The 27,099-nt window shown below is 49.9% G+C and overlaps 1 protein-coding gene across 1 annotated transcript; it reads right to left on the bottom strand.

Moving 5' to 3' along the window:
- Window positions 1–3,429: 3,429 nt before the first annotated feature.
- MAP1LC3A (microtubule associated protein 1 light chain 3 alpha) lies at window positions 3,430–22,401 on the bottom strand. Its single transcript, XM_072879272.1, has 4 exons — window positions 22,255–22,401; window positions 11,621–11,676; window positions 5,199–5,305; window positions 3,430–4,660 (listed from the first exon to the last, which is right to left on the bottom strand). Exons 1-4 carry the CDS (start codon window positions 22,292–22,294, stop codon window positions 4,498–4,500), a joined length of 366 nt encoding a protein of 121 aa, XP_072735373.1. The 5' UTR covers window positions 22,295–22,401; the 3' UTR covers window positions 3,430–4,497.
- Window positions 22,402–27,099: the final 4,698 nt, after the last annotated feature.

Raw genomic sequence — 27,099 nt, 5'->3', positions numbered from 1 at the left:
GCAAGCTTTGCTGCCGGGCTAGTGGAGGGACGGGTCCGGTTCTAGGAAGCCTGGTCTTCACCTTGTGTGAAGGACAATGCTGGTCTTCGCCTCGAGATCCTTTTTGCAGGGCCCCTTCTCCTCAGACGGAGCTCCCCCAGAAGCTCTGCACGAATACTTGCTGTCACGGCGCCTGGGATGGCCAGTGGCGTCTCCACCTGGGGACCGCTCTGCCATGTGTCGTTTGGGTCTCGTCTGTCCGGAGCGGGAGGCAGGTATATTGTGGGGGCCCAGAATCGTGCACTTGAGCAGGTTCAAGCAGCCGGTGCCAGGGCTCACCCAAAGGGGAGCAGTGGGAGCAACCCCCTCTCTAACGGGAACTCGCTGCCCTGCTGGGCCGCAGGCTTGGCCTTTGACAGTCTCCCGTGCAGCATCCCCTGGGGAAGGGAGGCCTTCAGTCCCACAAGGAGACAAGTCAAATAGTTGAGAGTGAAGGGAAATTCAAACTGTAAGTGCTCAGCAGTGGTAATTTGTGACGGAGGAATGATGTGGCACGGAGGGCAAGAAGGCCCCGCTGCAAGAAGGGGTTAAACTGGCTGGAAGCAGGGATGCCAGAGACAGAAGGACTCCCTTGCAAGGGAGGGCAGTTTCCCTGGGTGATGAGATAAGAAACAGCCTCGGCATTGTCTTGTAGCCACCCTGGCATGGGAGCTCTGGGGGGCCACCTCTGGGCAGCAGAGCTGGTCCGGGAGATGGACCCACGGCCTGGCTGAGGTGCCCCGTGCAAACCGCTCCCGGGAGGGGTGCTGGTGCGAGTGGATGTAAGGCATCTGCTTGTGGCGCATCTTTGCAGACTCCACCTAGCACCGCTTCGTGCGGTAAGACTCCTCCGCCCAACGCATTGTTCGTTCAGGTATTAATTTTTTTTTTTGTATTTAAGCACAAACGTGTGTTTAATTCGCCTCGAGGGGTACCATAAAAATCCCCCAATGGCAGGAAACAGAGCCTGGCCTACCCACAAAACCTCGCGAGTCTTTGGTTTAACACTCTGCCCATCTGCAGAGAGAAAGTAAGACCAGCTGCAGGGAGCCCACAGCAGGCACCTCGAGGGGTAGATGAAAAGCTGGACATGAACCGGGAATGTGCGCTCACAGCCCAGTTGGCCAACCATATCCTGGGCTGCATGAAAAGAAGTGTGGCCAGCAGGTCGAGCGAGGGGTTTCTGCCCCTCCACGCCGTTGTGGTGAGACCCCCGCTGCACTACTGCGTCCAGCTCTGGGGTCCTCAGCACAGGAAGAACATGGATCTGTTGGAGCAGATCCAGAGGAGGGCCACAAAAATGTTCCAAGGGGTTGAACACCTCTGCTATGAAGAAAGGCTGGGAGAGTTGGGGTTGTTCAGCCTGGAGAAGCTCTGGAGAGACATTATTGTGGCCTTTCAGTATTTAAAGGGGGCTTTTAAGAAAGACGGGGACAAACTTTTTAGCAGTGCCTGTTGCAATAGCACTAGAGATAACGGTTTTAAACTAAAAGAGGGTAGATTTAGACTAGATATAAGGAAGACATTTTTTAAAATGAGGGTGGTGAAACATTAAGAACAGGTTTCCCAGAGAGGTGGTAGATGCTCTATCCCTGGACGCATTCAAGGTCAGGTTGAGCAGGGCTCTGAGCAACCTGATCTAGTTAGAATAGAATAGAATCATTTTGGTTGGAAAAGACCTTTTAGACCTTCGAGTCCAACCATAAACCTAACACTGCCAAGTCCACCACTGCACTATGTCCCTGAGTGCTACATCTACACGTCTTTTAAATACCTCCAGGGATGGTAACTCAACCACTTCCCTGGGCAGCCTGTTCCAATGCTTGACAACCCTTTTTGGTGAAGAAATTTTTCCGAATATCCAGTCTAAACCTCCCCTGGCACAACTTGAGGCCATTTCCTCTTGTCCTATGGCTTGTTACCTGGGAGAAGAGACCGACCCCCACCTCCCTACAACCTCCTTTCAGGCAGTTGTAGAGAGCGAGAAGGTCTCCCTCAGCCTCCTTTTCTCCAGGCTGAACAACCCCAGTTCCCTCAGCCGCTCCTCATCAGACTTGTGCTCTAAAATGTTGAAGACATCCCTGCTCATTGCAGGGGGGGTTGGACTAGATGACCTTTAAAGGTCCCTTCCAACCCTAACTATGCTATGATTCTATGAAGATAAGCTGACAGATAGATTATCTTATAGATTAGACAGATAGATTATTTTATAATCTATCTGACTTTAATCTATCTGAGATTATTTTATAATCTATCTGAGATTATTTTATAATCTATTTTATAATCTATCTGACAGATTATTTTATAGATTATCTTATCTTCATAGATTTTATGAAGATAAGCTGATAAGGCGGTGCTGTTTTGCCTCTCCCATAGCTCTGCCTTTTGAAAGCAACCTTTCACTGTCTGAGGTGACATTTAGCAGAGAGCCATAGTGGTGAAGGGAATTGGCACATCTCCAGGTGACTGCATTCATGGGGGAGAGAGTGGGACACCTCAGCTGCACTACTATATCCCATCAAGGCCTCAAGCCCACTGTGTTTAAGCACATCTGCGACTCCTTTGTATCTGCTACAGGGAGAAGCCTCAGCTGGGCTGCTGCTGCTGTGGGGCTGCTAAAGCAAGGCACAGCCCCATCACCTGCAGGAGCCTGTCCCACAGGGAGGTAGATGGGAGAGGAGCTTAGTTCAGGGACTAGTTTAAATACCATGAGGCTGGTGCTTAACAAGGTGGGGGCAACTGCTTGCCTGTACTGCTGTGCTTCCAGCTGGCTTCGCACCATCATTCTTCAGTGCTTACCCATCTGTGTGCACTCTGCTGGATCTGTCCCTTACAGCAGCTCCTTCCCTGGACAGAAGATTCCCTGCAGGCATAGGACATAAACAAGACAGTCAGCTGCAACTCAGGCAAACTATCTAAACCCTTCTCTGCTGGCAGTGCAAAGGAAGTAGAGCAAGCAGAGGGGCAGGGAAATACACTGAAATGCTAAACGGCCATCGGCCCCTGCGTTTGGTTGGAAAACAGTTTTGACTGAGTGCTCAGGGAGACTTCCTGCACTGCTCAGTTTCCTTTAAAAGCAGAGACCTTGCAAATGCCCTGCACCAGAGGGTTTTTTCCCCAGATGAGGAAACTTGGTCACAGGACAAGAGAGTTACCTAACACTATGTCACAGGTAGGGCAAGGATAACCATGTTTCCCACATCACCATCCAGTGGTCTGTCCTCTAAACTGAGCTTCCACCTTTGCCTCAGCCCCTCAACCCCAGCCAGCCGCTTTTGCCATAGCTTGGGCTAACCAACTCCAAAGCCTGGGCAGGCATAGAGTGCACCAGCGAACGTGGGGAACACACATCACTCTTACTTGATACTAGGGATGTGAACATAGACAAATGAGATGGGAACAGAACATTCCTACAAGACACGACTTCAATTTATGTTTATTTTATATATTTTTTTTTATATATATACCTTTGTATAGATTAAACTGGGTGGGATTTTATCATATACATTTTTTGGTATAATACATAAGAAACAGGAACATAGCAAATATAAATCAGTACATTCCTTGAGCAAACTCTTTGCCACACTGAGACTGAAAAATTTCATGCAATGGGGAGACAGAGAGAAGGGAAATCAATTTTATTTTTAAAAAAAAAAGACAATCTAGGTACAACTGTCAACAGAGGAGCAGCACTATATATGCCAAACCTGTATAAATTAAAAGTAAATTCCACTCTGACATCTACTATGCTTTAAAGTGCAATGAAGCCTGATTTATTTACCTACAGAATACAGGAAAGATTGCCCCCTCTCCCCATTCCAATCTATCCCTAGAAAAAAAACCCAAACAAAAAAACCAATAAAATAAATCTAAAGGATATACATTATCCACAGTCCTATAGAGATGCCTACATCTACTCAGTAGCACCAAGAATCTGATATGGGTGTAATTAAAATCAATTAAAACTCGGGGAGCAACGGTAACATCTGTTTGCTGTTTTTGCAGACTTCCTGCCCTTTATTAGCGTCTTGGAGGAGAGGCGGCTCTCCCTGTGCTGAAAGCGAAGGCAGCAGTGCCCTGTCCTCTCTCCATCACCGGCCGAACTGCTTTGGCAGCAGGCTGCAAACACGCGCACACGCACACACACATACACAGCACAGTGAGAGCAGCTGAAGGGTACACGAAGGGGACGGGATGGGAAGCCGAGGCCCCATGTGTGCGCGTGGGTGTCTTGTATGTGCGCACGTGGGTGGGTGTGTGTGGAGGGAGTGGGACTAATCTACACAGAGGTGAAGGGTTGTGCGAGTCCAACACACGCCACGAGCCTCTTTGGTGACGGGGTGATGGGAAGGGGAGGGAGGGAGAGAAAGGAAGCCAGCACAGTCCCCATCTTTTGAGCCTCTGGTTGTGTCGTCTTCCAAGGCTGGGGGCCTGTGCGCCACAGTTCATCTGTCTCCACATGCCACCTCTCCGCAGGCCTCAGTAGCCAAAGGTCTCCTGGGAAGCATAGACCATGTAGAGGAAGCCATCCTCGTCCTTCTCCTGCTCGTAGATCTCCGAGATGGGGGTAGACACGCTCACCATGCTGTGCTGGTTCACCAGCAGGAAGAAAGCCTGGGTGGGATTCAGCTGCAAGCGACGCCTGTGGGGGCAAGGGCAGGAGGGCCTCGGTCAACCCACCTGTGGTAGACACTGTGACAGCAAGTTCTACCTCCCCCCAGCAATGCTGTTCATACGGGGCCAGGCCTGCACAGCTAGGACCTCCTCCCACCTGCTCAGGACATGGTGTCTATGAGCCCAGCTGAGCTGTTCGGGGCTTCAAGGCTGCCTGAGTCAGGAGTCTGCAAAGCCCCTTTCTCCAAGCGCTGCTGGCAAGGGCAAAGCAGAGGGGCCTCTTCCATCTGAGCTGAAGGATAAAAGAAGGGGATTGGAGTCCCCCTCATCAGCTCATGGAGTGTCCCTACGAGGGAGAGGTCACAGTCCTTCACCAGATGCTAAGAACCTGCCCTGCCCCAACCCCCCTAAACAGTCTGTACCACAACACAAGGACGCTGTGGTTGTCACGTCCCCATCCCCACCCTCAGCAGCTGCCTCTGCCTCATCCTCACCCTGCCACTCTGTTCGGGGCCTGTGGGTGAGGACAGGTTCACAGCATTGCCAGCTGGGGCCACCCCACTCACCGGATTATTTTGACCAATTCACTCATGTTGACATGGTCTGGGACAAGGAACTTGGTCTTGTCCAGCACTGGCAGCTGCTTCTCCCCTTTATAGCGTTCGATTATGACCTGGGAAGAAAGTCAATGTTAGGGTTAGCCACAGTTTACAGTGCCCCAAGCACTGGCCTCAAGGTCAAACACAAATCAAACTAGCACAAGTGGAAAAGTTGAGGTAAGGCCCCACTTCCCTTCACCCTCACAGGAAAACAAAAAAAAGGACACAAGCAGTGACCATCAGGTTGGCTGCAGACTGCTCTTCAGCAAAGAGTCGTCTGTCTGCCTGAGCCAGACAGTGGAGAGCATCCAAGATAAGTGAACTAAAGCATCAATTGCTCTGGCTGTCTGAGAAACAGTAGGCATTAGTGCATTGATTTAGCTACCTCCCTCGACATGCAGGAGATCCGAAGAGGAGTGAAGTGTATTTTAACATCACTTTCAGACTGACCAAAACCAAGGGTTTTGCTGGCTTGAGCTAAGGACTGAACTCACGGTGCACAGCAAGAGACCTTTTCTTTCCCTTTCGTGCCACAGCTCTGGGCTGCTGCCATTCAGCATCACCCTGCTGGTTCAGGAAGAGCTATGGATATTCCCAAACAAGCATTTTTTAGGAATCACTGTGAAGCCACCCAAGGCATTCCTTCAGAAAGGGAGAGCTTGGATTTCGCCAGTCCCACTCCTCATGTTAACACTCAGACACGCTGACTCCAAAAAGGATGAGAAGCCCATGACCACTTCTCCCGTGTGCCACCACAACTGCACGGTGAACTTCCAGGGCACTTCAGCACAGTGCCACCACGGGGACAGCCTGACCTGTCCTCCCCTGCAAGGGGTCTTGCTTGGGAAAGCTCTTACCACACCTACATTCTGAAATGGCTAAACAATGATTTCTGTTCAGTTTTCCTGCTATTATAATTAATTAATTTCTTCTGTTAAGGAGTCTCTGCTGACAGCTACAATTGCTATTCTAAACCTGCTTGGAAATGTACTATTTGTATTCTAAGAAACAAGGTGGTAGGCAGTTAAAGTAAGTAATGATATTACTTATAAAGCTCAATACATTCCCATTACAGTGATACTCTGACCCTCACATCTCTCCAGTACCTAGTTGTTTTCTCCACAGAAAGACACTTGTATACTAAGCAGTTCATCATCCTCTCCGAGTTGAGACTGAACATTATTTTTCACTGTAAGGCAAGGACTTCCCATAAATCTTTTTCCCAGGTCTTTTCCAAAAATATACAGGATACTGCAAATGGCTTTGGACAGTGGAGGGATGGAACAGCATGCAGAGACCAGGATCCCCACATGATGGCTCTGTGGAGCCAAAAGGATCAGGCGAACCCCCGGGAACATTGATTTGCCTTTCCCTTAATCATTTGTTGACACACCAGCCTCTGTCAGCAGGAGCAATGTAACTCCTGCTGCCTGTCTGCACCAAAGCCAAATCAGACACTCTGGCTGGGATGCTGCGGTATCACCAGTGAGCTGGGAATATCTGATGAGTTCCCCAGACTGCAGGGCTCACCTCAAGGCCCACCAGGATGGGCCAAGCTATGTTGCAGGCAGTTCCCGGATGAGGGAGGGGCGCGAAGCACCTCGGTGAGAGCTCTGCACCTAAATACCCTCTGAAGAGCCCATCCCAGACAAAGCTCGCACAAGGGGAACCCAGGAGCCCGAGGGCCACACAAGCAGCATATGAAGGCCCCCATGAGTCCACCAATGTATTCTCACATTGGCCATGTCTCCTCCTGATACTGAGCAAGAGTGCCAGAGAAAAAGACCAGGGAAAGCCAGGTATTGCTCCTTTGGCCCCTTCTGCAAGATGGGGCCCTGACGAAAGAACAATTTTCTGCAGCAGACTAAATCATGCACCAGGATGCCCCGTACCAACCTGCTAACGTGTCCCTTCTTCCCTCCAGGAGGAGAGCAGAGGAAGGACAAAGACAAGCAGAACCATCCTACTGTATTTAATTTGAGTCTTACATGGACAGATGAGTATTTTGGCTATAGGGAGATGAATAGTCTCAAGGGGCTGGACACTCACAACAGCCACCTACAGGGATGCTGCTCTGGCCACTGGGAAACACAGAGGCAACAGCGGGACCTCGAGTTTTTAACAGTAGTTTGCACAAAGGGACAGCTACGCAGAAACTGTTTGTGCATATACCTTTAGATGCAGAGAGGGCCCTGTACACCTGGGCTATGCCTCATTTCTCACTTACATCTAGCAGGAACAGAGGCAGATGTCTCTAATTACCAGCCACTTCCATCCCACAAAGAAAAGCCTCTCAATTAGTCCAAGAATGGGCCAAGAAGGATGTCCTGCCTGTTAAAGCAGCAGCTGCCTTGTGCCCTGAGCAGACAGATGGCGTGTCAGGTAGAACAGCTCCAAGAGTTTCTGTTTCCAGAACATGAGCTGCTATTTGGGTAACCCAGCTATGGGAACAGGTGGCCAATGGACAAAACGTTCTTGTCTAGCTTTGGAGGTAAATGCATGATCAAATGCTAGTATTACATCCCTGTGGCCACAGGGCTTGTATACAAAGCCACCTCCCCTCCCGTATCCTCTCCCAATCTGCCACCTCAGGCCAGGGGCTTCCTCAGCGTGGGACACCTGCTCTTGCAGTGGGAACGCACCACAGATCTCACTGCAGAAATAGCATGAGCTGGGCACAGGTGGAAAGGCTTAGGGCAGAGCCTGGGGTCCCGATCCCATCGCAGAGGGGGCTTGAGCAGCATTTGTAAACGCAACCCTTGTTCTGGGGCCAGTCTGAAGAGGTGGAAAGGGATTTTGATAGGGAATGGGGCCAGATCTGGCAGCCCGACAGAGGCAAGGCTGCCACCGCGCCATGCCCACAGGTCCAACCAGCAGCAAGGCTGTATTCCCAGTAGGAGGGAATGTATTGCCAGTAGGCACACACGCACAAATGCGTGTATCTAACACACACATAGCTATATACATGGCCAGCCACAGAGATCAACACAGACATGCAGAGCACTCACACGAACACAGACAGCACCAACAGCCTCATCCTGTCCCCCTCTGGCTGAGCAGGGTGGAGGTCCTTTAGTGGGTGTTCCCATACTGGGGAACATACAGGGGTGTTATAAAAGGTGCTCTGGTGTTGATCCATCTTGAGTTGTGTTAGCCGTGGACACTGGGTCTGCAGCTCCCCGGAACGGCCCTCGCAGGAGCCCAGACAAGGTTGTCCCTTCCTCCAAGTCTGTAATTTGGGTTTCTGTCCACCATTGTGCCGGGCAGGGCATTATTTGGGCTCCCTCACCTGCCATTGCCTCTCCATGGTCTTCTCTGGGTGTGCAGATGAGCTTTTTCACGTAACCTAATAGAGACCTCTCTGCATGGCCCAAACACACCCTCAGCCTTCCCTGTCAGCATGAGAGGTGGCTCTCCCCTAACCACCCTCTGCAGCAGTACAGCTCGTGACTCATTAGGCCTCACTGAATTTAGCATTACAGTGCTTTGGGAAATGATTTGCTCCCACTGCTGCCCAGCACAAGCTGTTCCCCAGTGATTTTAGACTCTCCAAGGCTCACCGGAGCTGGCTTAAAGCTTGCAACTGCTCCTCAACAGGCCCCAGTTCAATGGGCTCCAGAAAGAGAGCACTGGGGCCAACAGCAGGGGAGGGCAATGGGCAGGCATAAGCTCAGTCTATCCTGTAACAGGGCAGAAGATGATTTCTAAAGCATCTGCTGAGGCTGTGGACGGAGATCCCAGCGAGAAGGCAGGAAGCTCTCTGCTTGCTCTGACCGCCTGAGGAGGAGCCACACCGCAGCTGCCTGCAAGGGGCAAATGGAGGCTCCTTCCCAGCAGAGCTAAGCGTGAGCAGCACCTCACTGCCAACACAACCATGCCCTTCTCAGTAAGAGCTGTGTGTTCCTGTGGTCAGCACTTTTTACCATGGAAGTGCAGCCAGCTTTGGGGAATGCAGAGACAGCAAAGGAGTCCCTGGCATGAGGTGGACAGGGAAACACCAGGGAGCCCGTAGCTCCTGCCTATCTCCTTATTACCTGGGATGCGATTTCCCTTCAAACACAAGCAGAGAACTCCACGCCTCAGGCAGAGTCCAGGTTATCTACTGCTTTGTCTCTGGTGGGCTCAGACAGACACGCCACCAGCTCTCTCCCCACGCAGTCCCCCCACGTGTATGTGGCACAGCCCCTTCCTCAGCCTCCTCTGGAAGTACCCTCATGGAAACAGGAGAGAAATGGGCACAAAGCCAGGCCATGCACTCTGTAAATCCTCCTGGCCCTCTGTCAAAGCAAAAGGGGACTCACCCAAGGGCTCTGAGTGGAAACTGGAGATGCAAGAAGAGGGCAGCAGCTGCAGCACAGCTCGCTGTGATTTCTGCCAGCAATAAGGGTGTGACCTGGGCCATCTTCTCCCTAACTCCCCCCGGGCTGTGGGCTCAAACCCCTTTGCTAATTCCAAGCGTCTCTCCAGGGAAGCCAGTCATTTGGCAAACACAGCTCCTGCCTTTCACAGAAGACCAAGTCCTTCCTACAGCCATTTGCCTGCACTGCACTGCTCAGACCCGCAGCTATCCCCCACACCATGCTCCGTTTTGCAGTATGAGGGCTTTGCTCACAGCCCTAGCACTGAAAGCTACATACAGTGACTTGCGGGAACTTTGCTATGTAAAAGAGAAGAGACAGCATCAAACTTGGTGTCACGGTCTAATCGGGACCAGGCTTTGAGAGATACCAATGACACAAACACAGCTGGGCTCCTCAAGGCCTTCAACACCCTTCTCTCCTCCTGATTCTTTTTACTGCTCCAGCAGAACTTGCAGCTAAGGTACCCCTGTCGTGTCAGTCAGCCCAGGAAAGCAAAGCAGCTGAGCGTTCAGCTGAGTCCCTCATCCTCTCACAATGCTGGCATTCAGGACGCTATCAAGGACAATAAGGCACTGAACAAAGAGGTCACTGGAGCAGGTGTGGGAGGGCTCAGGTCTCTGCTATGGCTAAACCTCCCCGCACACACACAACTCCCCAGATAACCACACCAGTGGCCAGGTCCTGATGACACAGAAGCCTTCTCCCAGGGCCCATGGTGTTTGACCCCAACACAAAGAGCACTCCAGCCATGGAAGCTCTCCCACCACGTTTCGGTAATGCCAGTAAAATTCTGCACGTGGATGCATCTGGCTCCTTCTGTTCATTTCCCAGGCAACATGCATTTGTGTACAGGCACTTGATATATGCATGTGTGTATATTTTATGCACAACTTATTTCTAGCCTCTCCTTATTGCTAGAGCCTTAAGGCATTGTAATTAGCTCTGCCACAACTCTGGAGAAATGCAGAGCCAGCTTAATACCATGAAAACCACGTTAAAAGCATGGTCAATAAATGTGTAGGTGATGTGGCATACTGGTGTTCAGTGTGCTGCAAGGGGCAAGTCCTGCTCTGCTGAGCTGACAACACGTGGACACCACAGTGGTGGTGGAATAGAAGGAAGAGAAAGAATTCTTTTTGCTAGAAGATGCTGTGCTAAAATCAAAAGAAGAGAGAGGCAGGAATGGACTAGTATGCACCAAGAGCAGTTTGAGACATTAAGCCTTGAAGGCTAAATACTGAGAGATTGTATGCAATTTTAAGACAAGGCTCATGTTCATCCAACACTGAGAGCGAGCTGAACTAGGAACACACCCTGTTTTTTGGTTATACATGCTATGGTATTGCAAATACTAACTCAAGTAAGCCCTGAGTATGTTATTTCTCTAAGTTCTCCATCTCCTCAGGAAGAGAAGCAAATACTCAGCTAGGATATCAAAAGCACACTCACAGCCAAAGAGCAAGGCAGCATATTAGGTCTGACATGGGCAGGAAGAACTGGAGGCAACTCATGGAGCCTCACCTACACATCAACAACAGATGCTGGGAAAGCACAAAACGGGTGTGACCATTCAGCTGTGGTATGAATTCTCCTAACAGAGTCTCTTTGCTTTCAATACAGCAAAGATCATCTCGCACATTTTTCTCTGGGCAGATGCAGAAAAATCCTTACCAGATTATCCAGGAAAAGTCAGGTAGCTACTGCAACAACAACAACAACAAAAGGCCATTATTTCAGAGTTTTCTCCTGCTGCACTAGCTTGGACGTAGATTTGAGATCAAATCAGTCCCTTGCCTCTAGGGCAGACATGCAGCTTCAGAGAAAGACTGTATTTTGCACTGCTGAGAATGTGGTCCACTATTGAGCAGCTGGCATGCACAAGGCACTAGAGCCTTATGGAGAGTGTCCTGTGTCGATTCTGGGGAGAAAAGTTTTGTAACCTCTGTGGCTGGCTGTGGAGGCTATCCGGCAGCACAGAGAGGTCACAAGAACAGAGTCTAATGCAGAACAGCGAGAATGATAACTTACCGGGATTTTGTTTGGATGCTGCTCTCGGATCTGCTGTACTTCTTTACAACGATCCGCTGGAAAGAAAGAAGTAAAGAAACAAAGTTAGAAACATCTGGCTGTGCTAGTTCAGGCAAAAACGAGGTAACGAGGTTTGTGTGCAAGCCACAAACTGACAAAGAGGGACACTGCAAAAGTAATGCAAATTCTGTTCATCAGGCCTTTTCTGAACATTTTGCAGCAGTGAGATAGTCAGCCAGATGTCAGCTTCAGTGATCAACCCTTCATGGCTTCCTACCACCCCAGTCATCCCCCAAGGCAGGGACATGCTACCCTGCCCAGTAAAACTGGGCAACACACTGGGAAACCAAATTACTTAAATGAGACCATAAGGATTACGAAACTGTATTCCTAAATCTACCTGAAGCAAATACAGCTCATGACCATCAGTGCCGGGCAGCAAGCACAGCTTTAGGGTCTCAGCTCTGGAAGTTCAGGCTCTTTGTATCTCCTGGCTGCTTCCCCAGAGGAGACGATTCTCCAACTGGGGCTGGGTTTTAGCCATTTCCTTCTGCCTGTTGTGCACTACCAAGCACTACCTGGCACAGTGCCTCAGTCCAAGAGAGACAGGCCTTGCCAAGGAGGACTCCTTCACTATCACAGATCTACATAGTAGCTACAACAGCTATTGGCCCGACAGTATTTCTAGACCTGTCATGGAAACAGGAATAAAAACTTAAGCAAGGAAATCACCCATGTACTAAAAGATTTTTTTCTGCAGTTGTTCTCACACTTTCTAACCCATTTTCCTCCAGAGTTCATGTTTACTGACACACACAACAGGCAGCACATAAAAGCATGTACGCTCTTCGAGCTTATAGGAGAATTCCAATGCCCCCTCACTGCTTTACCATAGGACCCTCCACTTTCCACAATCCAAAGCAGCAGAAAGGAGGGGCAGAAGCCATACCAGGGCCAGGTTCGGCTCTGCGTGTGCTCTTCCCGGGACACTACAGACCTACGCTCCTCCTTGCATTACCGTTACTCTGGGAAGTGCTTCACAGCCTACAGCAGCCCATCTGAAGTGCCCAGGGGAAGCAGTTTCATGGATCACAGTAGGTAAGCCAGGGGGTGAAGGCCAATGACGGAGGACTGCCTAGAAATGCAAGATCTGGGTATCACAGGATCTGTCATGGGATCATCCTGCCTCACACACAGTTGCCGGCACAGCACCTGCTTCAAGCCTGACTCCCCTTACCTCCCCTTACCACGCAGCCCCCGTTTCTCATGACCCACCAGGATCATGTAGGGCAGGATAAGTGCATGTGTTTGAGTGTGTTTTCTCCCCGCAAACATTGAGCATTTCTCCTCTAACCACTCAATAAAACCTTATTGCTTATAAATTGAATTTGGCTAGATACTACTTTGGGAAGAGACTGGGGTTTCTTTAGAGGCCACCAGACTACAAAATCACCGGATCACAGAAGCTTTTGAGCACCATTTCTATCTGCTCTGAGAGGAAAATATCCCTCTGCTAGGAATTGGTAGACCTTTCTTCTGTAGGACTCCATGGGCTAGCAAGACAGAGCAAGATTATTTGGATTTAATGGAAAATTCGGGCATATTTGTTTTGGGTTTTATGACTGACTGTGTAGTTCCTCATGTTTCCTTTTCACCCTATCCAATGCTCCAGGGCATCCAGAGTTATCCTTGTGATACAGACAATATTCCTCTGAGGTACCAGTCAGCAAGGAGTTACGCAGAAATCAGCATTGTACATGACGCTGATACAGCAATGCCTCTTCAGGAACGCTGAAGGACACAGTGACAAAAAGCACCCAGCACACAAGCACCCAACGCATAGCACCCGACCTGAGCAGCCAACCAGAAGCACGTGCCCCCCCTTCTGCAGAGCTCCACTCCCACGTGTTCATCGTGTACAAGCTTCAGCAGGACAGAGCATCTGAAAGGCTGGAGATCCAGAGCATGAGTGGACAACACGTATCAGCGTAAGTACTTTAGGCAGCTTTACTGCAGTCAACTCAGACTGCTGGGTATTAACAGAGCCTGCAGAAAGCTGTGTGTCCTCATGGCTGGCTAGTTTTTCCAGCTTCAGTATTCACCCTATACTGCTTCTCTCTCCATGCTATCAGATGGCCATGTGGATGAACTTCCTAGACATGATGCATTTCCCTGTAGGGTCACAGAACTGTTTGCACAGGAAGCCCCAACAATGCAGGTAATTATTAGAAGGGTCTGAGAAGCAATTCGCCAAAGGCAAATTTGCCGCCTTTGCATGTGATCACGGCTAGTAATGAAGATAATCTCAGAGCATCCAACTAGTCTAGGCTGCACGTGCCAAACGCCAAAGGGCATCCACATGCCTGATACCCCTCCTTGCTCTCTGGAAGCATCACCAACTCCAGCACAAGGCTGGCAGCCATCACCACCCTCACTTCCAGAGAGGAGCCAGAGGTGCCCCTGCCCATCACACGGAAAAAGATGCCACATAGAGAATAAAACGGTACCTCATCTATCCAGCTACACATTAGTGTCTCAGGATCCCACCCCTGAAACCACAGTCCTTTGTCCCCCAAGGGGTGCAGACTGGAGGTGCCTCGGACAGAAGCAGGCCAGGCTGCTGCTGCAGCACGTTTCTTCCAGGTCTTGCTGACTCCACTCTCAGCTGGAATTAAGGACACGAGCCACCAGTGACAAAGCTCGCAAGCGGCCTCAAGTCTGATGCACCATTGTGGCAGCTCCCCTGTCCCACTCTTAAGACCTGCCGTGTGCACAGGATGCAGTCCCTCTGGTCAGATGGGCCCACGGCTTTTGCAGCCTTTCTAATCTCAGAGGACCCTGCGGGAGGTGGCTGATTTGCAGGTTACCACAATGCAATGACAGTAGGTGCTGCTTTGCTCCAGGGGCTGCTGGATCGCTTCAGCAGGTACATATGATTGCAACTACAAGCGCCTAAAGCACTGCACTTCCTCCTCTGCCCAGGAGAGGCCTGTTTCAGAAACTTCATTCAGGAAGGCAGTTGGGAGCAACCCCACCTAAGCTGTTCAGGTGCCTGAAGATTCAGGCAGAAGTTTCCAGGACATCTGAAGCTTTGCTAAGGAGCACACTCAGTCCCATCCTAGCCTTGGAGAGCCAACCAAGCAGGCTTGGGAATCAGGAGAAGCTATCCTGCATCGAACCTGCACAAGGGTAATTTCTGTGCGCACAATAGTTCAGGTGATAGAGATCTCCCGCAAGAAAGATGATGGTCACCCACACCCTCCTCAGCCTTTCTGTCTCATGAGAGCATCTTCAACACCACACAGCAAGGAATGGCTATAAATACTACCTTTAATTTAATGTATATGTAGTCTAATCCAAGTCACAGGAATAAAGAGAAAACTATTAAAGGGCACTTCAGAGAGACACCAATGGAGATGCCAGCCTAGCACCCAAGCTCACCCACGTACGGCGCTGCAGAGAGGTACGCTCCCTCCACCCTTTCACCAGCAGTGTCTGCACGCTCACATTTCATACACGACAGCTCTGATTTTACAAGCCTTGTGCGTCTCCTGCAGCTCTCCCAAGTTATAGCTGTGCTAACTGAGGTTAAGACTTTCCCCTTTTCTGTAGACCTGGCTATAGTTAATCCTTAGCCTATATGTAAAGCGAACCAGAACTGTTTACACGGCCCAGTCCGTATCTGCATTTTTTTCTCTGGCCCCTCCTCGCTGCAAGGAGAAGCAAAGCACCACACCTGATCTCAGCAGCTCAGGGACTCCAAGCAAGAGGGGATGAAGGGGCTACAGCTAGCTGCTGTTTTGAAGGAGCTGAGCAAAGATTAATGAACTGCACACAGAGGGAAGAGCACTGTCTCTGCTCCCAGGTGCGGGCACTGCACATCTGCCACGAGGGAAGCCAGGCTTCTCCCCAGTGCCAGGATGCGAGAGCTCACGATGGCAGCAAGATAAAAACCACACACTTTTTATTGGTTATTCCCAGCAAAATTTCACTGCTAGGGCCTATGGAAAGACAGGAGTATTTCTGTAGCATTGCATATGCCAGAAAAATTGCTGATTTCTCCTCCAACTGCTGTTTCAACTGTTAAGTACCAACAGCAAAGCTTGCAAATTGCCCAAAACACCAGAATCTCAGCTATTTTCTTGACTGAGGTCCTTCCCAAGCTGTTCTCCCAAAGATGTCGGCACACAACATATCCCATGTCAATGCAGGATGAGATCATTATGACAGTTAAGGAGAACAGTAGAAAATTTTAAGCCAGACTTTCCAAGCATTAACCTTTTTTATCAGCAGTGCCCAGGAACCCTGTCTATGGGAGACAGGTCTCTGCTGTGCTGGGTGCTGTGCAGACACAGGACGAAAGGACGGCCCTGGATGCAAAAGAGCTTAATCAGACAAAAGATACAGATGGTGGAACAGAAGGAAAACACATGGCAAGTTCTCCAACAGTGCAGTTGCGTAAGGGACAGCATTTTTCAGGAGACACTAGACAAACACTGGCCAGGCGCTGGTGCTGCCCTGGGGCAGCGGATGGACTCTATGACCAGCCCTGCTGCCTGTGACCAACAGGAATGCTGTTAAGAAAACACCATTAAAAAAAACACCACCTGGAAGCGTCATCAACTTGCTACCAGGTCAACAGCTCCTCAGCTGAGCAAGAGCTATATGTGGAAAGCAAAGCAGAGAGTAGAAACTGAGCCATGAACCACTGCCTCTCCCTGTGGTCCCATGTCCCAGGGCTCCGGGTGCAGCTGCCCACAGCACAAAGGGAGCGTGCAGACATCCCTGCCACTTGCAGCAGGCTGCCAGCCTGTGGCTTTCTCACTGCCATCCACAAGACTCTGCCAGCCAGCTTGGGGGTGGATCTGCCTCAGATCTGAAGCAGATGCAAAAATGAACACGTTTCTTCAAGAAGTTGCTGCGGTCAGTCCCAGGGCAGAGGGTTGCTACAGCGTGGCCCTCTCTCCAAGAGATATTCTGCAAGAAGAGGAGGAATTGGATGGTTTGAAATCAGGACATGTCTGGGATGAGCTGGCAACTGCTGAAGACACAGGCAAGTTATGCAGGTCATTCCAGATGAACATCGATAAATATTTTCATAATATCACACCACCCTAAGGCCAGACACCTCTAACCACCAGGAAATATACCCCCGTGTATGTGTCATGGCTCACACAACAGCTGACCTGACCTGTCCTTGCCCAACGCTGGAGAGCTCGTTCTCAGGCCAGTGGCACTGCAGGAGGAGCAAGAGGAGACTCCCACATCCAGGAAAGGACGGCAGAGCTTGCGACGCCAGCCATGCCCTGGGAAAGCTGTCCTCACTACTAAGAAAGGGTTGGTGTCCCAAGCTACGTAGGACAGCAGTGTTGCAGAAACTTGACAGTGATTCTGATCGTTGGTTGTATTTTACTTCTTCCGTCTGCAAAGCTGGGGGGGCTCCAGACAGGACGAATGACACGGGACCAAAACTACACTGTTTTCTATCTGTCCTTCTATCAGACAAGTCCTTCTATAAGACAAGTTACTGTCTGATAGCAAGTGCGTCTCTGCAACATGGTGTAGGTAGAGCCTGACGCTCCACTGTCACAGGAAGGTACTACCAACATCAATGTGGAGCAACTGATGATCTGTCTGCATGACCATCCATTTCGTTCTACAGCTTCATTACAAGATGTGTAATGTCTGGAAGGATTTTTGAATGCCTAACTCCTGGAGCCCTGTGATTGCAGAAGGATCTCAACAGTCTTGTTCATTTGCATAAGTTCCCAATCTTCCTGGCTCCAGAGTAAAGTTTGAAAATGGATTTTAAAAGACAAACAGGAACCACTTTCTTTTTTTTCCAGCAGTTTCAAAATTTAAGAGTATGATTTTGAGCCTGGCTCCAGGAATGAGTATTTGTATCTGGCAAAGTCATGATAAGGGCTCAGCTCAAGACCAAGCAGAGCCACACAACAACTGTGAAGTCTAAATTCATGTCAAGACACTTGTTCTCTGGTTGCACAGTACCATGTCACCCCTGCCATGGGCCGTGCAGGATGAGCACTGGACCTCCATCATTCAAACAGCTTAAGACAAGGCTTCCAATTCACTGCACCTCCTGAGCCTGGGGGGCAAATGGGCAACACCTTCTGTGCCATGTTTGGATGGCATACGGAGTACTTACATGAGAGTTCCAGATAAGGAACTGGTTTTTTTGCTGAATGTGTAATCACAGTTTCACTAGCCTTGGAAAAAGACCAGCAAGTTCCCTCCGTATGAGCTGTCAGGAGGCTGTCCTCTGCAAGGGCTTCCCTCCAGCTTTTGTTTGACTGTTTCTTCCATCTTGACAACCTTCACAATTATAAGCCTCCAAGACAGCAGGAATGCACTCAAATTTCTCAGAACTACTCAGGACACTTCAAATTGCTCAAACAAAGAACTGGCACTCTTGACAGAACTGTATTTTAATGCAGAACACCACACATGTGCATGCACAAAGAGACTTTGCACAGCCCGGGTCATTGCTATTTGTGCACAAACATGTCTGGACATGCATGGATTTGCAGGGCCTATTTGGGGAGACGTGCCAGACACAAGAGTCTTGAATTTATTCCTTCATTTTCTCTCACAGCCTATTCCAAACTGCCTTCTGAAGACAAAAGGCAGCAAACAACTGCATAACCACAGAGTCAGAGGTGTTTACACACTACAGGTTGGCTGCAGGACGTCACACAAGCAGGGTGACACACCGGACGACCTCCGGAGTGACTCTCCTGACCGTCATCCCCACTGGGACTGACCAAAGAAGGAACACAGAAGCCAAGGGAGATGACTTGTCTGTGGCTCATGGCTACCCAATGACAGAGGCAGCAAGGGTCTACCAGTCTTACAGCTCCTAGATTCATCAGTCTCCACCGTTCTGGCTCAAGCGGATATCTGAAGTCTTCGTAGTGAAGAAAGTATTAAGTAATGAACAAAAGACATACAGGTTTTATTATCCTGGCTGCCAGTCAGGACCTTTTGTTATATAAAAGAATCAAAAATATTGATATTAAAAAATCAGTATTTGTGGTCTATATGTCTGGCTGGCATTTGTTCTGGATGTTTCGTTCAGTTCTTCTTATACCAATATTTTCTTCAATGCTGATAATTAATCCCACATCAAATCATGTCACAGAATGTCCTCGGTAATTAATACAACTAGACACAGGCAGCTAAGCATCAACTTGCAACAGCAGCTTCATTTCAAGGAATCCCAGCTCTTAAAGCACAACTGCTAGAGCATGAATACCCTGAGCACAGAGTATGAGGCCAAGCTGTCTCACTAACCAACCCAGATCAAGATCAAGACGCTTTTCCAAGCTACCAACAAGCAAAACCGTTATGACAAGCACAGGATGGTGTGCAAGACAGGCAACTCATCCACTGTTGGTCTTACAACTGGTACAAGCAAGGCTGGCTTACACTAGGTGAGTGCCCATAGAAGGCAACACTTTTCCCCAGAGCCAAGAGGAGAGGGAAATCAGCTCCACACACTGCCTTTATCTACCGCTGCCTTTCCTCTAAAGAGAAGTGGCTTCTCAGAAGTAAAGGCAGATCTCCCAGAGGACTGAACCTGGGATGGGAATACTCAGTCCAGAGAGGCTGAGGTCAAACGTCTATGTTTGTCACCTAGCCAGGGGCTCCAGCTGACCAACAGGACACACGCGTATGTGTCTTACTGTGAAGTGCCTCCATTTTGGCAGGATGCTGGGGCACGAGGCCAACTTACTTTTAGTTAGCTGACCGGTCTAGGTTTAAGGTCCACGTCTGTAACCACACTGGGTATGCACTGCATTGAAAACAAAGCTCGAAGCCTGCTGGCAGCCTTGCAACAGCAGAGCAGCCAATTCAAAACAACCATTTCAAGAACAGTGGGAGGTGCAAGCGCTACCCAATGCTCCGAAGGACTCGCGCTCTTTACAGGAAGCGCAACGGTGTCGTCAGGCTGCCGCACGCTCTCGCTACAGCCCGGACACCCTGTTCCTTTGACACAGACCACAGCTTTGTTCTGGGAATTGTTTTGGACTCCTACAATGGATCTCACTACACAGAAGACAGCCGCCTCAGCGTCTACAGTCGGGTTCAGCACATGAAAGCAGAGGGTTACTGTCAGATTTTACCCCCATGCACCCAGACGAAAGATGCTCTGCCACAGACGTGCCAAGGACCTGACCAGGTCACAGAGCATCACCCTCTCACCACTAATGGCACATCAGATCACAGGAGAAGTCAGCGCTTGGTGCCCTCAACACACCTTGGCTCAAACCCCTGGTTTCCCAGCCAGTCTCTTTTTCAAGTCCTCAACAATGATGAATAGAAATCCAGAAATTTTATTCAGGATAGACCCAAGACAAAGCAGATGAACAAGTAGAAGAAATTCATGGAAAAACAAATCTCAAAAATACAAGGGGGAAAACATGCATTGAGGAAAGCAGAATCTTCAGCAAGGGGTGGCAGACCAAGACCTAAGCAAGCCACTTGCCATGAAACTGGAGCCTGGGTGCCTTTTGTAAACAGTCATATTCCTGACTCTGCCTTCTCTCTGTTTTTTTGGAACCATTCCACTTCTATAAAGTTTTGAAGCCTTAAAAATTAAGCCATTCTGAGGGTACGGTGTCGCTGGCGATGTTTTCCATCAGCCCTCTCCAACTGCATTGTAAACAATCGCTTCCTGCTCCTGTTGTGTAATGATTCGAAGACGAAAACAAGCTGTATTTACTTTCTCCAACTGAACAATTCCAGCCCTGACCCAAAGCAGCTGCGTGGGCTGCCAGGCCTCCTCCTCCTTCCCCTCCTCCTGGCTGAGCTCCGCAGACCAGTCAGCTGAGAGAGCAAAAGGGCAAAGGAAAGTACACAGAAACAAGGGGCACTTGCAGTTGCTGACACCAAACTCCCTCACCCCCCCTTTCCCTCCTGGGCTATTTTAATCCTGCTTTCTTTCAACTACTTTGAGCCTCGGATTTTGTTTTCTTTCTGGCTCATACAAAAGCCTGAGCAATCCGCAAAGGCAAACCAGACTCCTCCTGCCCATAATGAGATGATTCTCACCAGTTTAACAGCAGGTAGTTACTAATGGTTTGATTTAGGACTTCATTGCTTTTGTTACGTAGCTTAGGAGAACACAGCAGGGTCCCAAGCAAGTATCCCAGGGCACCCAGACTTCATTTTATTCTTGTTTGTGCATGTTCACTTGGCTCGGTCACTGTGGCAGGAGAAGGCTGGGTAAGCATTCAAGGCCGGAAGGGTTGCACCAATAAATTAGCAAATATTTACAGTTTCCAAGAGAGCAGCGAGGGGCTGGATCAGCAGTCCAGTAGGAAAAAACTCCAATTTTAAAACTCAAGTAGGAAACATGCCCTCACCTGTGCTTGGACAGTATCTGACACAAAACGAGGCCTTGTTTGGCATGAATATACTGATTTCAGCACTATTCAGGCAGTAAAGCTCAACCGGTACCCCCCTCGGGATGTAACCTGCCAGTAACGTGCACCTCTCCCAATGCCAGCTAGCAAAGGTCAAGAGAAACAGCAGTTGATGTTTCATCTGATTTCACTATCGGGTCTGGCAATCAAATCTGGTACCTTCTATGGTAACCTCCTTGCCATTTGAGTTTTCCCACCATGTACATTTACCAAAGGGATGGATATGATGTGAGCATTAACTCTTCTGGGTCTCAAGAACAATTAGAGAGGGTGTATCAAATTCCTGCAACAACAACTACTCGAATGCTAATGAGATGGGGAGCATGGAATGTAATTTTTGAGGAGGTCATTGTGCTCTGACAGTCAAAAGCGTAAAGACTGGACCCAGGGCAAGAGTGAGACGAGAACATTTACCTCTTGACCCCTACCCTCGCCCTGTAGATTTCAGAGCCCCTTGCAGTTGTCACCCCACCCCAGTTCCTCGGATGGATACACAAGACGTGACACAGGAGGGCGAGGGCTCAGCGAACACCGCACACGGGTTTCTTGCGCTCAACCGCAGCAGCTGCCCTCCCAACCATGCTCACTTCGGACAAATTTGTTATTCCATGCTTCACAAAAAACGGAGGCCGACTGAGCAAGCATCTCCCCTGCCGAGGGGTACCACCCGAAGCTGCTATGAAGTACACACATGAACACCCTGGTGACGAGCAACGCTTCCCCGCGCTCCGGGGGCGACGCGTTCGGATCGCAGCGGCTCGGCTCGGCAGGCGCTGGGGAGCAGCCCCACGCAGCAGGCGCCGGGCTATGCGCGCAGCCGGGGGGGGGCTCCGAACGCCTCCCAGCCCGCTTGGCCGCGACCCCTCTTTCAGCTCCAGCGCCTGCCCGCCCGGCGCAGCCCCCGGGGCTGCCGGCCCCGCCGCACGGCCGGAGCCCCGCGGCCCGGTGCGGCCCCCGGTGCGGCGGTCGGCGCCCCGCCGCGCTGCCGGCCGGGATGACATCACCGCGCGGCGGCTGCGGCACCGCCGCCGCGCCCCCCCCCAGACAACCCCGCCCGCGGCCCGGCTTCGCACGGCGGGGCCCGACGGCGGCCGAGCCTCCGGCCGCCCCGCGGCGGGTGGGGGGGGTCGCCCCGAAGGTCAGCACGGCGGGGAGGGCGCGGGGACTCCCCACCCCCGCCCGGCTCACCGAAGGTGCGGCGCTGCTTGAAGGGCCGGTCCGAGGGCATGGCGGGCGGGGGGGGGCGGCGGGCCGGGCCGTGCCGGGGCGCGGGTGCCGGCGGGCGGCTCCGTCTGGCGGCGCGGCCTGCGCTGGGGCTGCGGCGGACCGGGCCGGTGACGTCACCGCGGCACGCCCGGCAGGGGCGGGGCTTGGCCCCGCGGGGGCGTGGCCGGCCCCGCCCTCGGCCGCTCCGCCGGGACAGCGGCGGCAGCGGCGGCGGGTGGGGGGAGCGCAGCCGAGGGCGAGGGGAGCGCAGCCGAGGGCGAGGGGCTGCTGGCTCCGGTCGCAGCACCGCGGGGGTCCCTCTGCCCCCCGCTCCAGCGGCCGGGCCGCACCACAGAACGGCCTCTCCGCAAACGCTGCCTCGGCACCGACACTCGCGCGCACAGCTCCGAGACGGGTTCCCCTCAGGCGGGTGTTCTTCCTCTCCATCAGCACACAGCTACTACAATGACCTGCAACGCCGTAAATACGAGACACGCTGACGTCACTGGGAGGGTCGTTTCCAGGCCATAACGAATGCAACGGTGGAGCACGGCCGTCAGACGGAATGATTTACTCGGCCGTTCTCTTGCTCCAGTCAGAGGCGGGCAAGCAGCGGGCCCCGTTTAACGACGGCGGGAGCGCGCTTGGGCCGGGACCGTCAGAGGTGCTTGAAGGGCGGAGGCGTCAATGACTGCAGCACACGGCGGCCGCCTCGGGAGACCCCCGCTCAAGCGTGCTCGAGCGTTACTGCTGGCTGCGGGTAGCGACCACCGATGGTGTGAGGCCGGTGGGAGGGGAAGCAGCCATGGGGGGACGCCTGCGGAGACAGGTCAGAGCCTGGGCGTATCTGCGAGCTTCTACAGCCAACAAACCTGGGCATAAGCTAACCTCACCGAGACAATCAGATACCCGCAATTCCCACGGCTGCCTCTATCACTTCTCAACTAACGAGTCTGTCGTTTCCCTACTGCATTCAGAGCCGCGTCTATGCTGCGTATTTTAAAGAACGCCGCACGACTACAAATAGGGCAGGCTATTTCTGGAGCTACTGTAAATGAATCAAAAAACAACTGCAAACAGAATGTCAACGTTTCACGAAGAAACACGTTTAATATTCCTCCTCAATGTATGCCGCAATAACAGTTGTGTTCTGCCGAACCAATGTTTCATTGTTTACAGTGAATTGGCGTGAAACACGAGTGAACACAAAATGTTAAAGGATTAAGTACAACCTCTGTAAAAAAAGGCATGAAAGATGCATCTATCAAAAAACTGCTCCAATTATTAAAAGTGTCAGTAATTAAAAGTAAAATATATTTAACTACAATAAAACAAATTCTTTTCTCCTTGTAGAGTTTACCCAAGAAAGGAAACAATTACTTTCGTGGCTAACATGGATTTTCCATGACCAAGCAGTAGCAGTAGTTAATTAAACACATACTGGTAAGGAAGTGTAAACTCTTCAGATTCACTTTTATAATTAAGATACAGGTAGAGACATTCATTTCCGATATAGGTCCTTTTAATCAGAACATACATAAGGGAAAGCAGTAATGTTGAATTAGACATGGCAAGCTGATCAACTTTAAAGACTGCATCCTCAGGCAAAGGATTTTTTTATTACTATTGTTATAAAGTGTTAACCCCTTTTTGATGAGAGGCATGAGGAACTGTAGTGAATTGATCCCCAATGTATTCATGCAGACCTCCCTGCAGGACTGGGGCCATAAGTCCACAGAAGATTATTCATGCACCCAGAGTGGGAGAAAAGACACTGGTTCATGGAAGCTCTGGAGCTTCTCAGCATGTTAATGTACTTACAAAAATGGGACATGGATCAAGGCAGTGTTACTTCCAATACAGCAGAGTATGACTTACACACTTCTTCCTTGAGCACTCAGCTTTCCTGAAAAATCTTCCACACAGTACTACCTCTCTTGCCTGTTCTTACTTGATGTCATTGGCAAAACTCCTTATTTAAGGAGGTGCACTTCAGATCCAAAAAACTCCAGATCAGTCAAACGTTTAAAGAAGATGGAAGGAACCAGCTGTATCAACCCAGCACCAGCAAGCTGTCCTAACGTGACCCAGGATCAACAACAAGCTTTACGCATGCCAGCATTCCTACAGGGTAAACACCACTGATAATAAGCACTCCTGGATGCTTGTGAAAGCATGCTAGCGAGGGGAAATCTCCCCGGAGGAATACTGTCATGGTGGTAAAGGAAGTGTATTTTTGTCAACAGAAACCGTGTTAATGCTCAGGCTTCTGCTGACATGGCAGTGTTTGTCAAAGCTCACTGCCCCTGCACACCCCAGCTGCCACAGCTTTTCCTACAGATTATACTGGTTCAAGGAGCTGCTCTAGCTCTACTGACATAAGGCCAGCCTCTATTGGTGTAACTATTCATGCCAGACTTTCATCCCCTATAGATGTAGCTATACATAACAAAAGTGTTAAGACAAGATCAAACATAAATGTCCCGTACGTGAAGAGGAGCACTGCACAATCAGCTTAGCCATCTCAGGCAGACGAAGAGTTGCTTGGGAGGATGCTGGAGCAAACACCAGCTGGAGCAGCTTAAAAGAGCTGCTCAAAGACCCATAGAGGATGAGTTTCTACAAGCCTAGCTTTTGCAGTATTAATATGTTAGCACCTCCGTTCCTCTGCCAGAGCCTTATCTTGGAGCAGAGTCAGCGCAAGACAGCACATCCTTGGGCCTCAAGGGCTGCTGTTGACAGCCCAGAGCCATACCTCAAACTTCCTTTCACTAGCTTGTTCATGCATTAGGGTTTGTTTTCCACATCTCAGCAGCAGATGCTTCCTCTGCCTTCAGAGAGGGATCCATCAAACCTGACTTCTCCAAGACAGCAAATTAGGCCAGTCTCCAACCACAACACGAAGCAGCTCTAAGGCACAAAGGTTATTCAAGCTCTCCTTCGAACCACCTCGTCATGCTTTCTGGCTAGAAAAAAGGACTAGAACCATAATGCTTATTTTTCTGTTCTTCCTCAATTTGACAATAATTTTACCACACGAATGACTAGGTCCAGACTCAGCAAACACAGGACAAGAAGCAGAACTTCATCCCATCTCTTTCTTGACCCTCTAAGATACCTTAGGAAAAGTGAAATCCTCCTCTAACTTGCACACAGAGGAATTGCTTCTGGTCAGATCTCTGTGACTCTCTGATGCTCCTGATCCAAGTAAGACACTTTTTCTCCATAGCAAGTATCTAAATGGAAGTTTTTGTTCTTCCGTGTCATCTACCCCTTCCCATTTTTTTTTTTTAAATTTGAATTAACTTTGAATGCTAGTGTAAAGGTAGCACTAGCATGGCATAATCAAGGCCCTGCCCTGACCAGATGGATTTGACAAGCTCCTCCAGACTCCAAAACCAGTTTCTTCAAGACCCCTGTATTCAAATTCCTGAACATATTTCAAGCCAGGCTGCTAACAGTTCTTGAAAAAAATCCCAAAAACAAAAACCAAAAAACCCCCGAACCAACCCCCAACCCCCCTCCAAAACCCCAAACAATCAGCATATAGCAGGAACTCAGTAATTTCACTGCAGGTTTTATGGTCTCAACACAATACAGAAAATGGGCATGATCTTTGTTTTGCAATAGGATTATTTATTACAGCTTGTTTTTAAAAAAACACCTCAACACTCTCTGCCCCGAACTCAGATACAACACAAAACCACTGGTAGGACAGCTATCCTTAAGGAAGTGTCCACGAGAATGCAGGACACTAAAGAAATTCTTCACTGTTCAAGACAGTAACACTGCCATCTACTAGGGAAAGCCAAAATACATGAGCAGGTCACCGCCTCCAAGGAAACATTTCTCTGGCTATGAACGACAGAAGATACAGGACTGAAGTCACATTTTTCTTTTGCCTTGCCTCACTATTCAGTTATTATCCAGAGATTTCAACTTGCTGGAGATCATTTTTTTGCAGACAGCGTTCAATTAAATTATAACAGATCACATGCATTATATAAGCTGCTGTGTATCAGGAACTACTCCAAAGGCAGAGCATGATTTCAGACCCTATTCATTGGTTTGATGGCATGGCTTAAACCAACATTCAATAACAAAAGGGCCAGTGAATACAGGCTATGCGAGTTCTCTGTCAGTTTTCTACGACTAGGAGATGGATGTTTACATCAGCCACTTCTTGGCACAAAATGCGATCCCAGGGCTACACCAATTTAGTGTGGTCAGACATACGCTGATGGGAGAAACGGTTCATAAACTGAGTAACAGGCAACACTTAGTCACGATGACAGCTGAGATACCCAAAATACTGTAAAGCACCCTCACCCAGCTGCTGCAGGACTGACCACTTTACAGACCTCAAAAAGCATTTCTGACCTTCACAGTCATAAACACTACCTACAAAATTAGACACAGTCCATAAATTAATGCCCAAGTCTGAAAATGCACAGAAAACAAATACTGAACATACAGGTTATCTTAGCTGTTTGAGTCACCACATATCCACCCCATCACTTTGTGCTCTGAAATCCAGAAAAGTGTCCAAGTCAACACCGACATTTTTATTAAAGACTCCAAAACTGCACTGCAGCCAATTGCCTGGAATACCCCCTAACCTGCTGAGATCACCCATAAATTTAATCTGTTCCTCGGCGTAGAACGGGACAGCATCACATGTTCCTACTACTGCTTGTAATTTTGAAAGAGCAGGGCTAAACATGGGTTATACACTTCTGCTAACAGAGATATGAGAGTCAGGAGTGATCCCTCACCAGCACAAGAAACAGCATCCCCTAATAAAACTGCAGTTACTCAATCAAGGGT

Source organism: Ciconia boyciana, chromosome 14, assembly GCF_034638445.1.
Source record: "Ciconia boyciana chromosome 14, ASM3463844v1, whole genome shotgun sequence".
In the NCBI taxonomy this organism is placed as follows: Eukaryota; Metazoa; Chordata; class Aves; order Ciconiiformes; family Ciconiidae; genus Ciconia; species Ciconia boyciana.
Note: the sequence above shows the minus strand (reverse complement) of the source record. Positions and strands in the feature narration are given on the sequence as shown.